The sequence below is a fragment of the Mus musculus genome, chromosome 4, assembly GCF_000001635.26.
Source record: "Mus musculus strain C57BL/6J chromosome 4, GRCm38.p6 C57BL/6J".
Lineage (NCBI taxonomy): Eukaryota > Metazoa > Chordata > Mammalia > Rodentia > Muridae > Mus > Mus musculus.
In genome coordinates, this window is record NC_000070.6 from 126,346,972 (window position 1) to 126,363,459 (window position 16,488).

Consider the following 16,488-nt stretch of genomic DNA (forward strand, 5'->3'; position numbering starts at 1 on the left):
GTAAGGTGCACAGGGAGAACAGAGCCCAGAAGGCTGCTCTCTGACTCCCACATTTGTGCAATGCTATGCTAACATTCACACACATAACCCATTTCATTGGTGTATATTCACTGTGCATAGCACTTGGTTCACAAGAACACATTCATATAAGTACGTACCTTACTTTGAACATCCTGTCTTCTGTCCTCCCTTCCCTCCCCCAACCTCTCTCCACTCATCCCCCACAGTCTCACCTCTACTTTCATGTCATCTGTACATTACATATCCTCATAAGTCTAAATGCTTTTTATCTATTGTCATCATTTTATTTTATGCGTGTGGGTGTGTTGCCTGCTTGAATGCCTGTGCAACATGTGCACGCCTGGTGCCTGTGGAGGCCTGAAGAGAGCACTAGATCCCCAGGAGCTTGAGTTACTACAGACGGGTTAGTTACCATGTGGGTGCTGGGAATCGAACCTAGGTCCTCTGGAAGAGCTGCTGTTTATCGAGACAGGGTTTCTCTGTGTAGCCCTGGCTGTCCTGGAACTCATTCTGTAGCCCAGGCTGGCCTTGAACTCAGAGATCCACCTGCCTCTGTCTCCTGAGTGCTAGGATTAAAGGTGTGCACCACCTGCCCAGCTCACTAATTCTGCTGTTTTCATTAAAATATTTCCCTCTTAAAGCAAGGAAAAGGAAGAAATTCACTTACTAAAACTTACATGTGGAAAACACTAGGAACACAGAGAAAAGTATTATTTCTCTTTTTGCTGAGGAAAATTGAGGCTCTGAGTGAAAACTTCCCTGAGAGCAGGCTCACCTGTATTCCAGCATGGCTACAGAGATAAAAGTCGAATTCATATGGGTGAGTAATGTCGGTATCCACCGTGGTTCCAGCTGGGATGTTGCCGCTTCTTCCAACCTAGATTTTTTTTTTTAAATCAAATTTTAAATCAACAAGACAAAGGAAAAAAATCAGAAAGTATATTTAAAATGTTAAAAAACGTACACTGACCTTGCCTTTCACTACTTTTACCTTGAAATACTACTTAAATAGCTATTAAGTACACCCCTTAGTTCCTAGTCTTTTAAAATTTATTCTTGTTATTTTTATCATTATTACTATTTGATTTTCCAAGACAGGGTTTTGTTGTTTAGCCTTGGCTGTCTTAAAACTAGTTCTGTAGACCAGGCTAGCCTTGAACTTACAGAGATCTGCCTATCTCTGCCTCCTGAATGCTAGGATTGAATGTATATGTTATCATGCCCAGCTTAATTATGCCTCCTCTTAAAAAAATCCCAGCCTAATAAATGAGTAACACATACCATATAGAAGCTGTACATATTTAAAGAGGAAACAGAATACCTGGCTCCTCATGACAGTTCCAGTTTCTAGATTTATGCTCTAGGGCAGTGGTTCTCAACCTTTAATACAGGCACTGCAACCCTTTAATATAGTTCCTTTTGCTGTGATGAACCCCAACCAGAAAATTATTTTTGTTGCTATTCATAAGTAATTTTGCTATTTATGAATTATAGTGTAAATATATTTTGGAGACAGAGATTTGCCAAAGTGGTTGCAACCAACAGATTGAGAGCCGCTGTTCTATCTAGAACAAGGTATTTTATCTCTGTTTTCTCGGCTATAAAAAGCTTCCATCTTTTTTTTTTGAACGCATGGTCCGAAATGTACATTACATCTAAACACTCCACTAAGCTCCATCGCAGACATTATTATAATTACATAGAGCGGCCCCCAATGGAGGAGCTAGAGAAAATACCCAAGGAGCTAAAGGTAACTGCAACCCTATAGGTGGAACAACATTATGAACTAACCAGTACCCGGAGCTCTTGTCTCTAGCTGCATATGTATCAAAAGATGGCCTAGTCGGCCATCACTGGAAAGAGAGGCCCATTGGACTTGCAAACTTTATATGCCAGGGCCAAAAAGTGGGAATGGGTGGGTAGGGGAGTTGTGGGGAGGGTATGGGGGACTTTTGGGATAGCATGGGAAATGTAAATGAGGAAAATACCTAATAAAAAAGAAAAAGGGGAAAAAAAAAAGAATTACATAGAGCATGAGAAGCAAGCATGGACGAGCGGCATTACTAATCACATCTGTTCATTGTCATTCCACCCACGTCAGGTTTTCTAGGTATAAAAATTTACTAGTCATTTAGAATCGAAGGTCTTTAACAACCGGGAGGCTCTGATAAAAATCACTGCACCTATTAGGTGGTCTACCATGATGATTAAAACACTCTGTGGTAGGGTTGGAATAATGGCTCAGAGGTTAAGAGCACTAGCTGCTCTTCCGGAGGACCTGGGTTCAATTCCTAGCACCCATGGTGGCAGTTCACAACTGTCTGTAACTAGATATACATGTAAGCAAAATACCAATGTACATAAAATAAAATAAATGAATTATAAAAAAAAGAACGCTGTGGGGCTGGAGAGATGGCTCAGCAGTTAAGAGCACTGACTGCTCTTCCAGAGGTCCTGAGTTCAAATCCTAGCAACCACATGGTAGCTCACAACCATTTGTAATGAGATGGGACGCCCTCTTCTGGTGTGTCTGAAGACAGCTACAGTGTATTTATATATAATAAATAAATACATTTAAAAAAAAAAAAGGCCAGGTATGGTGGTGTACGCCTTTAATCCTAGCACTTGGGAGGCAGAGGCAGGTGGATTTCTGAGTTTGAGGCCAGCCTGGTCTCCAGAGTGAGTTCCCGGACAGCCAGGGCTACACAGAGAAACCCTGTCTTGAAAAACTAACCAAAACAAACAAACAAACAAACAAACAAACAAAACAAAAAAACCACTGTGTAGTACATAGCTTGGATTTGAGGACTGCTTTTATCAGTGCTTTCTCTGTAACCATTTTGAGAGATTACTTAGTTTCTTCATTTTCAAGACAAGGATGATAATAATATACATTATATATACTATGCATTATTATATGTAATAATAGTTGCATAATTTTGGGGGGATTAAATCAGTTAAACTAAGAAGGCACATAGACTGGGATACAGCACAGTATACATGAACATTCATGAGGCCCCAGCATGATTTCCAGCAACACAAAAAGAGAAGAAGGAAGGAAGGAGACAGGAAAGGAGGGAGAGGAGGAGGGACAGGGAGAAGAGAGAGAAAGGGAAGGGAAGAGACAGACACTGGAAGCTTGGTGGCGGGGAGGGAGCTGGGCGTAGAGAAGTATTACACGACGTAAAATTACCCTTTCTGTCCTATCAGCACAGAACAACCGTGTATGATGTCTCTTCTGAACAACAATGTAGGTTATTCCAGGTTGATAGTCTTTTTCCAAACTGATACAGGCTTCTCGAATTGCCAGTAGCTCATAATATAATACCTAGAAAAGATACAGTACAAAGACTGAATATAGCCAGTTGCTTCTTTTACAAATTCCAAAGTAAGAGAATGATTTAACTTCATGATTTTTTTGTTTTCAAGGATCATTTCATTTTAAGTTATGTATATGTGTGTGGGTGTGGGTCTGTGCACATGAGTGCAGGTGCCCTGGATGCCAGAAGAGGACATCAGATCTCCTGGAGCTGCAGGTGGTAGTGAGGTGGTGGTGAGCACTGATGTGGGTGCTGGGCACAGAACTCAGTTCCTCTGTAAGAGCTGCAAGCACTCTTAACTGCTAGGCCACCTCTCCGGCCCACCTCATGACTTAACATCACATACTGTACAGCTCAATATTCTGCAGTTCATTTAACCATGAGCAGAGCAATGAAGGCTCACATAGCCAGAGGAAGATTTAAAAAGCAAAATCCACTGATGCATCAGTTTTGCTTTGACAAACTTATAACTTCAGCTGTTCACCTTCAGAACTAGATATCACATCATAAACTTAGTATTTGGTAGACTTATGGCAGCCAACCTGTCTGAACTGTCCTTCTGAAACACCATCCCGATAGAAGATTATACGAGTAGGTTTGAATCGGGTTGATTTATAAAATTGGATGAGCAGTTCCCGGACCATGGAGGCCAAGTCCTGGATGATTTCCTGTCGGGGTCTCTGAACTCTTACTGTGGCACAGTATCTGCTTGGATGGGCATCCATACTACCTACAACCTAGTGGGGAAAAATGAGAAAAAATTAATCAAAACTAAACTCTCTTCATTTACATCCATATTTTACTGAAGCCTGTTCATCATTATTTATTTTAAAAATAACAAAAATTAGACAATTCCTAGTAAAGAGCAAAATAAAAGACCAGAATAGTATCAAAAACAATTAGGTAGTATTTTTTCTATTTTCATGTGTGTGTGGTGCTCATGTTTGCATATCCATATTTTGTATGTATTTGGGCACATGTATAATGTCCTTACATGTGAATGTGTGTGCATGGAAAGGCCAGGGGTTGCACAGTTATAGAAAGGGAAAGCAGGCAAATTACAATAGTCATGAGATTTAAGGAATAAAGTTAACAGATTTAATAGGTATATTATACCTATTTGTACCCCCAAACCAGAATGATCGACCTTGGCCAAAAACTCTTCAACCCAAAGAGCAAGAATTAAAGTTAGTTACAAGAAGATCGTTAAAGAACTACAAAGATTAAAGACTATCACCAACCAACCAACCAACCAACCAGGGGCTGAAGAAATGGCTCAGCAGTTAAGATCACTGGCTGCTCATGCCAAGGACCCTGGTTCAGTTCCAAGCACCCACATGGTGGCTCACAACTGTCTATTAACTCCAGTTTCAAGGACCTCTGGCCTCCATGGGAACTGCACACAAGTGGTGCAGACACACACACAGACAAAAACATATTAATATATAGAGGGATATCGTGTATATTGTATGGATGTATTTATCACCTGTCAATTAATAAAACCTATGGCCTATAGGAAAGGGTAGAATAGAAGATGGGACATCTGGGAGGCAGAAAGAATTCTGGGATAGAGCCAGGCTTGGGAGATTCTTGCCCAGGAAGATGTGATAGACACATGGTAGCTAACCATGGGTAACCAGCCACATGGCAGAATATAGATTAGATAAATGGGTTGGGGGCTGGAGAGATGGCTCAGCTGTTAAGAGTACTGACTGCTCTTCCAGAGGTCCTGAGTTCAATTCCTAGCAACCACATGATGGCTCACAACCATCTGTAATGAGATCCAATGCTCTCTTCTGGTGTGTCTGAAGACAGCTATAGTATACTTACATACATAAAATAAATAAAAAAGAGTAAGTGGATTATTTTATTTTAATGATTTTAGTTAGAGAAGAGCCTAGCTATATAGTCAAGATATTTGTAAATATATATTGAGTCTGAGTCTTATTTCTGGGAGCATGGGACTAGGAGGAAGAACCAAGACAACCTTTTACATACATAAAATAAAAATAAAATCTTAAAAGAGGAAAACCAAATTATCTAATCAATAAATTGATTGGTGAATAAAGTGAGCAATAAAGTGAGCAGACAATTCTGAAGAGAAGAGACACAGGGGCAGAGAGAGAGAGACAGAGAGAGAGACACACACATTCAGAGAGACAGAGACAGAGACAGAGACAGAGACAGGGAGGTACACTCAGCAAGCAAATGCAACTGCAGCCAGACTAACCGCCTGAGTTTGATCTCTGGGATCCACACGGGAGAATGAGAATTAACTCTGCAAATTGTCCTCTTCTCTCCACATGCATCCCATAGCAGCGCTAATGTGTACCTCTCCCCAGCAATAAACGCAATAGAGAAAGAAGAAATACAAATGGCCAACAAGCACTTGACAAATGGTTCAACATTCTTAACCTTAAAGGAAATGAAAATAAAAGTCTTGGAAATCCATCTCCCCCAGGCAGAGAGAGTGGCCACTGCCACAAATAAATGACAATAAACGCTGGCTACAGTGTACTGAAGGAGGAGCCGTATCCACTGTTGGTGGGAATGTGAGCAGCGACAAGTGAAAGCAGTAGACAGGTTTCTCAAAATAGTGAAAACGGAGCTACCATATGACTTAGTTATATCACTCTTGGGTACACACCTGAAGAACTTAAAGTCAACAGACCACAAAGATACCCGTGCTTACATGTTTATGGTTGTACTATTCACAATAGCTAGGAAACTGTACCTGCTTAGACATTCATTGGCAAATAAATGGATAAAGAAAATGTGGTGCAGGGGCCAGTAGTCTGGGTTAGGGTGGGTTTCAGGGACGGTCAGGCTTGGTGGAAGGAGAACCAACTCCTGCAAGTTCTCCTCTTACATGCCCTCCCAACAGTCAAACAAACAAATGTGATACTTGCACACACACAATAGGGTTTTATGCAGATGTAAAGAAAAATGAAATTATGATGATCAGAAAAATAGATACAAATGGAAATCATTAAGTAAAATAAAGCCAGTCTTAGAAAGACAAATATCACGTGCTCTCTATCAAACATGGAACCTAAATTTAAAATTAGATAGATAGATAGATAGATAGACAGACAGACATATCTATCTATCTAGACAGACAGACAGACTAACTGGGAGAATAGAGACCCAGCTGGAGAAGGGAGGAGACTGCAGAGAGCAATGAAGGAGGAAAGGGACTGAGAACAAGAATATAGGCTCATGTGTGACAATCCCAGGAAATTCAGTGCTTGGTATGTTAACCCCCAAAAATTAATAAAGAAGAAAATACTAAATTTTGAAATGTGGAAACCACAATGTTTGTGTTGGTCTAGGTTTTTAATAACATAGGCTTGTCTGGAGGTACTCACAGCAGCAATGGAGGGCTTTTTTCCGTCACCAGCAGGCGGGTGTGTGACATCTGCGCCCAGGAAGATCACTGGTTGCTGGAACACAGAAGGTCTTAAACACATTTTTTTAAAGGGTTAGACAGTTCATTTGTTTCACCTGTTTCACATGATTGCAATATAACTGCACTCCACTGACAGTACAAAGGAAGCCTGGGCAATCACCAGACAGCATACCAGACTTGAATTGCTGAGTAACGTGTTTTGTTTTGTTTTTATTCCTACATAGCCTTGGCAGTCCTGGGAATCACTACATAGACCAGGCTGCTCTAGAACTCACAGAGATCCTCTGCTTCTGTCTCCCAAATTCTGGGATTAAAGGTGTGTGCCACCATGCCCATGACTACCTCTTAACTCAGGAATCTCTAGTCAATGAAGTAAAGCTGCTATGCCTCTCTGACATCTTGTGAGATGTACCAGGTTTTAAACAATGGTACTATGGTTGTAAAAGAAACTAATGTTATTATTCTCTGTAATGGGAAAAATCGTAGGTTTCTTCATAGTATCCCAATAATTTTTATGAATTTAAAAAAAATCTACTTACATTTTTAAGTCTATGGGACTTAAGGACAAAAAGAATCAGCAAGCCTTTGACTTTTAGTTTTAGTCTATTTTACATTTTCAGGAGTCCACTATTTCCTAATCCAAAGAATAAAATTTGAATATATATTTAATAACCATGAAGTCCTAGCATTTTTTAAATTTCATTTTAAAACTTCATCCTTTAGAATTGAAAGGGCTGGGGCTGAGAGATGCCTCAGCAGTTGTTTGCCCAGAGGACTCAGCACACACATGGTGGCTCACAGCTCTCTAACACCAGTCCTGGGATCCATTATCTTCTGGCTTCCACAGGTGCTGCACACACATGTGCACAGAGATATATATAAAATAAAGGTTAAGATATTTATTAAAATATTGGCTTGTTTCTTAGTTTTTGAATGTATTGGTTAAATTCTCTGCCTCATTTATAAATCTCATCTCCTGTTTAACAAGACAGGGTCTCACTGTATAGTCCTGGCTGGCTTGTAACTCACTATGTATACCAGGCTGTTCTGGAACTCTATATGCAGACCAGGCTAGTCTCAAGTGCACAGAGATCTACCTGTCTCTGCCACCCAAGTGCTGGGGGATTAAAGGCATGCATTTAACCATTATGTCTCCAGCTCCAACAATCTCTTAATCTTGTTAAGATTAGTTCACAGGCAAGAATCACTAAGGTTGTCTGTTAATATCTTTTGTAGTTATTCAAGCTTATGGGGAAAAATAAAGGATGAAAAAGAAAAGCTTACCTTTGATGAGGTACAAGAATATTATTGATTCCTCCAAGTTTAACATTGATCTTTAGGCACAAGTTTGAAAGAGTTTGAGGAGATGTTTTTATTACATTCTTGACTTGTACACACTGTGTGGCCATACCCAAAAGTGTATCTCCCACACGTTTCACTTCCGCTATGGAACAAATGCAAATGATTCAGTCAAAAAAGAGGACACATAAAAAATTAATTCCCCCCTTAACAGTAAAGCTATGAAGGATCCCTTGAAATGTATCACCATTTGGTAGGGTACCTGAAATTATACCAATATTAAAACAACAATAAATAAATTATTACTATTATTATTATTTTTTTTTGGTTTTTCGAGACAGGGTTTCTCTGTATAGTTTTGGCTGTCCTGGAACTCACTTTGTAGACCAGGCTGGCCTCGAACTCAGAAATCTGCCTGTCTCTGCCTCCCAAGTGCTGGGATTAAAGGCGTGCGCCACCACTGCCCGGCATAAATTAATTTTTTAATTAAAAAATAAATCATTAAAAATGCATGAAAAATTTAAGCACCAATTTAGAATTTATCTATTGTTTATTTTGTACATGAAAAGTATATTTAAAAAATCTAAACTTTTAGCCAGGAATGGTGGCACACATCTTTAATCCCAGTACTCAGAGGAGGGCTGTCAGGCTTGCATGACAAATGCCTTTACTAGCTGGGCTATACTAACAAGTCCCCCAAAATATTTTTAAAGCTGAAGGAAGAAAGAAAAGGCCTCTATCAATTTTAAAGGATTTCTAAGTTGAAGACAATGAAGATGCAGAAGAAGGGGTGGATCCAGGAGGAGCAGAAACTCATTGTATACGTGTATTAAGTTATGAAAGAATAAATTAAAATATTAAAAAAGATGCAGAGAGAAACTGTTATTTAAAACTAGTACTATTCAGCCAGGTGTGGGGATGCACACCTTAAATTCCAGCACTTGTAAGGCTGAGGTAGGAAGATCTCTGTGTATTTGAGGTTAGCCTGGTCCCAAAGTGACCAGCCAGAGCTATTACACAAAGAAACCCTGCCTTAAATAATGAAAACCAATCAACCAACCAACCAACCAAAAAAGAACTCATACAATTCTTGTAGAGAATCTGAGCCTCAAGTGCTTCATAACACCTATAACTCCAGCTCCAGGAAATTGTACACCTCTGGCCTCAATGAACATCTATACTTACATTCAAACACCAACGCAGACACACAGACACACACACGATTTAAAATGAAATAGATTTTCTTTTTTAGTGAAGAAAAACTGTGTGTGTGAGTGTTTTGTCTGCATGTCTGTGCACCACATGTGTATCTGGTGTTTGAGGTGGCCAGAGAGGGCATCATATTCAATAGAACTGGAGTTACAAATGTTTGTGGGTTACATGTGGGTGCTGAAAGTTGAAACCAGGTCTTCTGGAAGAGAAGCCAGTGCTCTTTATTTTCTGAGCCACCTCTCTAGGGATACTCATGATACATGCCTGGCCTCAGCAGCTTTCCTCAACTGTGCATAGAAAGATTCCATTAACACTTTTTTGTATCCTTTTTTTGTTTGTTTGTGTTTTTTTGAGACAGGGTTTCTCTGTGTAGTCCTGGCTGTTCTGGAACTCACTCTGTAGACCAGGCTGGCCTCGAACTCAGAAATCCACCTGCCCCTGCCTCCCGAGTGCTGGGATTAAAGGCGTGCGCCACCACGCCTGGCTCCTTTTTTGTATTCTTGACTCCAAAGTCAGAACCATGTGGCCAAAGCTGCCAAGTTCTGATGCTTGCTGGGGCTGAACTTGGTCTCCTCATTCAAATACATTTTCATCAGCTTTCTGGTTTTGGTGGTTTTCTTTGTTGCTTAAGCTTTTCTTTAATTCCTTTTCACAAGTTGGAAATTTAGCTGAGTGGGGTCTTGCCCTGAGGTTTCCATTCTCTTTATTCCATTTAGCATCAGGCTTTTCTTTAAACCTTTTATCTCTCTGAGCACTAGGCGCCCCAACATCCACATTCTGTGGCTCCCTTTCCTTCAATCTGTACAAGTATTTTTCCTTGCTCAGCTTACTCAATCAACATAAAAATGACCACTAATAACCACGCAACACAGTCAATACTAGGCTGTCTTGAAATCTCCTCCTGCTAATGCCATTAAATCAACACTCTTCATTTAGTCTTGGGCAGCTTTTTATGGGCGGGGGCGGGGGGGGGGGAGGGTAAGGGCAAAATGCAGCCACATTCTTGGCCAAAATACCACAAGAATGGTTTCACTACTGTGGAAAGACACCATCTCCAAGGCAACTTTTATAAGGACAAAAATTAACTGAGACTGGCTTACAGTTTCAGAAGTTTAGTCTTCTATCATCATGGTGGGAAGCATGGCAGGATGCAGGCAGACATGGTGCTAGAGGAGCCAGGAGTTGTACATCTTGATCCATAGGCAGCAGCAGGAGACTGTATGCCACACTGGGCATAACTTATGCATAGGAGATCTCAAAGCCCAATCCTACAGTGACACACTTCCTCTAATAATACTACACCTACTCCAACAAGGCCACACTTCCTATAGCGCCACTCCCTATGGGCCAAGCATTCAAATACATGAGTCTATGGAGGGCATACCTAAGCAAACCACCACAGCTTATTAAGTTCCACTTAAAACATTCAACTGCTTTCCTAGTCCAAACCCCAAAGTCCACACTCCATCAACAAGCAGCACACTCAGGACTGTCATAGCAGTACTCTGCTCCCTGGTACCAACTTCTGTCTTAGTTAGCGTTTTATTACTGTGAAGACACCATAACGACAGCATCTCTTATAAAAGAAAACATTTAATTGGGGCTTGCTTACAGTTTCAGAGGTTTAGTCCACTGTTATAGTGAGGAGCAAGGTGGCATGCAGGCAGACATTAACTGAGTTTAATATCTAGATCCTCAGGCAGCAGGAAGAATAAAGTCACTGGGCTTATCCTGAGCTTTTGAAACCTTAAAGACCACCCCCAGTGACACACTTCCTTCAACAAGACACTCCAATAAGGCGACATGTCTAATCCTTTTCAAGCAGCGCCACTCCTTGATGACTAAAGATTCAAACACATGAGTGTATGGGGCCATTCCTACTCAAATGACCACAGATGGCTTCAGGTTATTGTTATTGGTTGAGACAAGATTTCTCTGGGTAGCTCTGGCTGTCCTGAAACTCACTTTGTAGACCAGGCTGGCCTCAAATTCAGAGACCCAGCTGGCTCTGCCTCCTGAGTGTTGGTATTAAAGCCATGCACCACTATGCCCACTGCAGGTCTTTGGTATTTCAAACAATGCTATGAATTAACCTTTATTGTTTTATTTCATTTTATCTTCAGGGTTCATTTCTATAAGTAAAATCCAGGGTTCAGAGGGAGATTGAGCGGTATGTAAGTATGTGTGTGTATACATATAAAATCTTTATAGCCAATGACAGACAAAAAATTCAAAAATCACTATATTTATTAATTTGGTACGTGTGTGTGTGTATGTGTATATGAATGCCATGTGCACTTGTGACAGTCAGAGGACAACTTGCAGGAATTGGGCTTTACTTCCACAATTTGTGTATCTGGGATCAAACTCAAGCCATTAGGCTTGTAGGCAATACCTTTACCCATTGAGCCATTTCTCCATACCTTAACAAAAATGTCAACGAACAGCCAGAACCTAATTATAGAAAGTATGGTATATTTTAGTCAACAGATACTGCTCCTGCCTCTGTCTACTTTCTACTTGATAAAAGGCTTAAATTGAACAATACAAATATGAAAGCAAAATTAAAGAAGTAATAAGGTTGTATATAAGATACTAAGAAAAAATTAGATTTTTGTCAGGGAGGAAAGATAAAGCTTTTGTTAAAATTCAAGTGAATAGTTTGCATTTCCTCTTGGTGAAGCATGGGAAGTGGAGTACGACAAGCAACACAGGTAGGAGGAAGAGAGGGAACGGAGTCCCTGTGGGACCTGAAAAATAAAGGGAGATTACAACAACAGAAGCAACACTGCAAGAGCTTCTTAGACTGGGGCAGGGGGGTCACTGCTGAAGCGGAACCTAGGACTTCTGCTGACTTCTGACGTGCGCTTTTTGTCACCTTCTCCTTTTGGTTACTGACATTAGAATTACTTAAACAGCCAGAAGGTTACATTCTGCTCCGAGGCTCTAGATACATATAGTGACACCATCAGACGTGTACTAGGGACATTTCCATTCTTGTTTTTACATTCTTTTCTATTGGTCTAGAAACAAGCAAGACACTTTCCAATTTGCAAAAAAGCAGTAGTATAATCATATGAGGAAATATAAATTCAAGAACTAAGTGACCTATCAGTCCTTAGAGAAAATGTGGAGGAACCTTGAATGTACATTGCTAAGTGAAAGAAGTCTATTAGAAAGACTACATAGCAGGCAGACAGCAGTGGGCTGGCAGGGGTGGACCACACCTTTAATCCCAGCACTCAGGAGGCAGAGACAAGAGGATCTCTGAGTTTGAGGCCAGCCTGGTCTACAGAAAAACTTCTAGGTCAGCTAGGGTTATAAAGAGAAAACCTTGTCTTGAAAAATAAACAAAACAAACAAATGAAAAAGGAAAAAAGAAAGAAAGAAAGGAAGGAAGGAAGGAAAGGAAGGAAGAAAGGAAGGAAGGAAGGAAGGAAGGAAGGAAGGAAGGAAGGAAGGAAGGAAGGAAGGAAGGAAGGAGAGACAGAGAGAGAAGGGCTACATATAAAATAATTCCACTGTGTGACAATTTAGAAGAAGCAAAGCTAATAGCAATAGTAAAGAAATCAGTGGCTTCAAGGATCGAGGGAGGAAGGGGAATGATGAACAGAGGAATTTAAGAACAGTGAAAATGCCAAGCAGTGGTGGCGCACGCCTTTAATCCCAGCACTCGGGAGGCAGAGGCAGGCAGATTTCTGAGTTCGAGGCCAGCCTGGTCTACAGAGTGAGTTCCAGGACAGCCAGGGCTACACAGAGAAACCCTGTCTCGAAAAACCAAACCAAACCAAACCAACCAACCAAACAAAAAAACCCAACAGTGAAACTATTCTGTATGGTGCTGTAATAGTGGATACATATCTGTCAGACCTATGCTGTTCAACATGAACAGCGGACTTTAATGTAAACTGTGGGCAATGCATTAATAATTAATAATGTTTACAGTATGAATGCTTTGGTTCAGTAAATGGAACACATTAAGGAGAAAGGTTAGTCTGTGCAAAGGGCAGATAACATAGGGGAACTCCCCAGACTATTTGCTCAATTGATCTGTAAATCTAAAGCTATTTTAAGCAAGTATATTTATTTATTTAATTTGTGAATGTGTATGTGTTTACATGTTCATGTGTGTGCAGGTGTGTGTGCACATGTGTGAGAAGGCCACAGGTCAGCCTTCCCTGTCATTCATCAGAAGCTGTCTATCTCATTTCTATTAGAAGCAGATGAATGTAAACTAGGCAAAAACAAACAAAGAAACAGTTTGGAGGCTATGAAAATATTTGCTTTCCACCAACAGTATGTAAGAATGTGTACTCATTCAAATTTTTGTCAAGAATAGGTATTATTATTATTGATAAAAATTAACTTATGGTGATGGTTTGTATATGCTCAGCATATGGAGTGGCACTATTAGAAGTAGTTGAAGTAGGCAGGGCCTTGTTGGAGTAGGCATATCACTGTGGGTGTGGGCTTTTAAGACCCTTATCCTAGCTGCCTGGAAGCCAGTATTCTACTAGCAGTCTTCAGATGAGGATTTAGAACTCTCAGCTCAGTCTGCACCATGACCACCTGGACACTGCCATGCTCCTGCCTTGATGATAATAGACTGAACCTCCAAACCTGTAAGCCAGCCCCAATTAAATGTCCTTTTTAAGACCTGCATTGGTCATGGTATCTGTCCACAGCAGTAAAACCCTAACTAAGACACTTAACTCTAGTTAAAATTTCTTTAATGATCAGGAATACTGCATAACTTTGTTTTTAGTGCTAGGGACTGAACCTAGAGTGATATACATGCTAGGTGGTAAGTGCTTCACCACAAGCTATATCCAGAAGATAAATTAATTTCTTTGAATAGGCAGTTTGAATTTGAAATACTGAATTGCAGACTAAGAATACATGTTTAGGGGTTGGTGATATAGCTTACTTAGTATACTGCTTGCCAACATGCAAGAAGCACTGCATCACACAAACCCCTGAGCATGCTAGTGTGCACCTCCTCTGAGCCAGCACTCAGGAGGGGAAAGCAGTAAGATCAGAAACTCCAGGTCATCTCCAGCAACACAGGGAGTTTACGGCCAGCCTGGGCTAGAAACCCTGACTTTTTAAAAATAAGGCTCATAAGTTAATTAACTAAAACAAAAGACTAGAAAATGTTTCCTTTGTTGAACCAATATGTTCATTTTTTCTAATGATAAGCTAGTATTTACTGTCTCTGTTTGCCGTGTTCTGTTGATTTTAAATTTACTACATTAGCGATATAATAATTTTTGTGTGGTCAAATGTGACAATTTTTCTTTGTTATTTCTTTTATTTTTGTTTTTGGTCTTGTGATGGTAGGAACCATCTCATAACCAAGCATTTGCCTATTGAACTTCAGACCCCTTCTTTTGTTTCTTTTTCTTTTTTAGTTACTTTTATTTTATATCGGTGAGTTATTTAAGCGGCATGGATGTGTTTGCACTACATGCATGCTTGATGCTCATGGAGACTAGAAGAGGGCTTTAGATCCTTTGGAACTGGAGTTACAGAGAGCTGTTAGCTGCAATGTGGGTGCTGAGAATTGAAACTGGGTCCTCTGGAAGTGCTCTTAACCACCAAGTCATCCGTCCAGAGCCTCGTCACCCAACTCCCCCATTTGCCGCCCTCCCCACCTCCCTCTCTCTGTGTGTGTAGAGGTGCTCATGCATATATGCATGTGTGTATACACATGTGTGTGCAGATGTGCACTTGAGTGTGGAGGGCCCGAAGTGGATGAAAAGTGTCCTCTCCAATCACTCCCCATTTTGTTTTACCAGACAGGGTTTCTCACTGAATGTAGAGCTCACCATTGGACTGGCTGGACAGCAAGTCCAGACATGCTTCTTTGTGTCTCCAGTGCAGAGACTATAGGCGCATGCTGCAGAGCCTGACTTTTTATATGGGTTCTTGGGGATCAAAATCAGGCAAGCACTTTAAACTAATTGAACTATCTTCCTACCCTTACTTCTGTCATTTCTAGTATGAAATTACTTCACTACATTCAATGGTTTGCAAGTTATTATTTTCCTAAATATTTTTTCATGACTCAAGGTATTGAAGAAGTATAGCAAAGTAAAAACAAAATTTGAGGCTTTTAGGTCCAGGCTTGGGAGTGTGGTCTTTGTGACTTAGTGCTCCAGGTGCTGGTCATAAAACAGATAGCGACATTCTTTCCTCCACCCACCCGCTTCCTGGGTTCAAAGAGTGTTCATTCAAAGAAAGTCACCCTGACCCACCCTGACCATTGCTGGAACCTGCAATGCAAATGTGCTATCGTTAGGGGCTCTTAGAAACGGTCTTGAGAAATAACCCTCACAATTACCAGGTATTCCTTGTGACATTTGTGACTTTACACTTCCTTGTGACTCTTAACTGGTATTTTTGGTATTTTCCAACAACGCCCTCCCCACCTCCTTGAGTTGTGGTTTCTTCCTTTAAATACCCCCTTAATCAGCTACTGGGTGCCACAGTCCTCTACCCCTGCGTGGTGTATGACCGTGGGCCCGAGAGTGCTCTTGAATAAAAATCCTCTTGCAGTTTGCAGCAAGACCGTTTCTCATTGGTGATTGTGGGGTGTTGCCTCTCCTGAGTCAGAACGTGGGGGAGTCCTCACGTTGTGAGTCTTTCAGTATTAGAGTTCTTCTATTAATCTCACAAAACTTTTACTGTGTATACAATCATATAGGGTTAGGTATTAAATTATCCCAGCTTCACAGGTGAAGAAAGGAAAGCTGTGTGCAGTTACCTAACTGAGTCACATCACACAGGCAGTATAAGCTGCAGTGTCTGCACGCTGAGCACCAGTGTATCTCCACAATCTGTGCTGTAGCCCACGACCTCCTCCTGCCACACAAGTTACTCTGATGACATGTCGTAACATGATTCTTCTCTGAAGCTCTGCTTGGGAGGTCTCTTTTAGGTACTACAAGTCATTTCTCAGAGTCTTCTTTTTACTATTTAGCTTATAGGCTTTGCTTTAAAGTAATACTATGTGAGGTGTTTTGGTTGTTGTTGTTTCTGTTTTTTGTTTGTTTTGACATGGTTTCTTTGTGTAGTCTTGACTGTCCTGGAACTCATTCTGTAGACCAGGCTAGCCTCGAACTCAAGAGATCCTCCTGTCTCTGCATCCCAAGTGTTGGGAATAAAGGCATGTACCACCACTTCCCAGCTAACACATGATTTGATACTATGTTACAAATATATTTT

The 16,488-nt window shown here is 40.7% G+C and overlaps 1 protein-coding gene across 9 annotated transcripts in view; it reads right to left on the reverse strand.

Annotated features, from left to right (window-relative positions):
• The window catches only part of Ago3 (argonaute RISC catalytic subunit 3), a 104,677-nt gene that overhangs the window by 19,978 nt on the left and 68,211 nt on the right, over positions 1–16,488 (reverse strand). For 8 of the 9 annotated variants that reach the window (XM_006502917.4, XM_011240478.3, XM_030253390.1 and 5 more), the window contains 5 exons: positions 8,035–8,194; positions 6,710–6,800; positions 3,884–4,078; positions 3,215–3,349; positions 797–898 (listed from right to left, as the gene is read on the reverse strand). In XM_006502917.4, coding sequence (XP_006502980.1) covers positions 797–898; positions 3,215–3,349; positions 3,884–4,078; positions 6,710–6,800; positions 8,035–8,194 — 683 coding nt within the window. The remainder of the gene's footprint in view (positions 1–796; positions 899–3,214; positions 3,350–3,883; positions 4,079–6,709; positions 6,801–8,034; positions 8,195–16,488) is intronic. The other variant, XR_001784115.2, reaches the window with a different exon arrangement.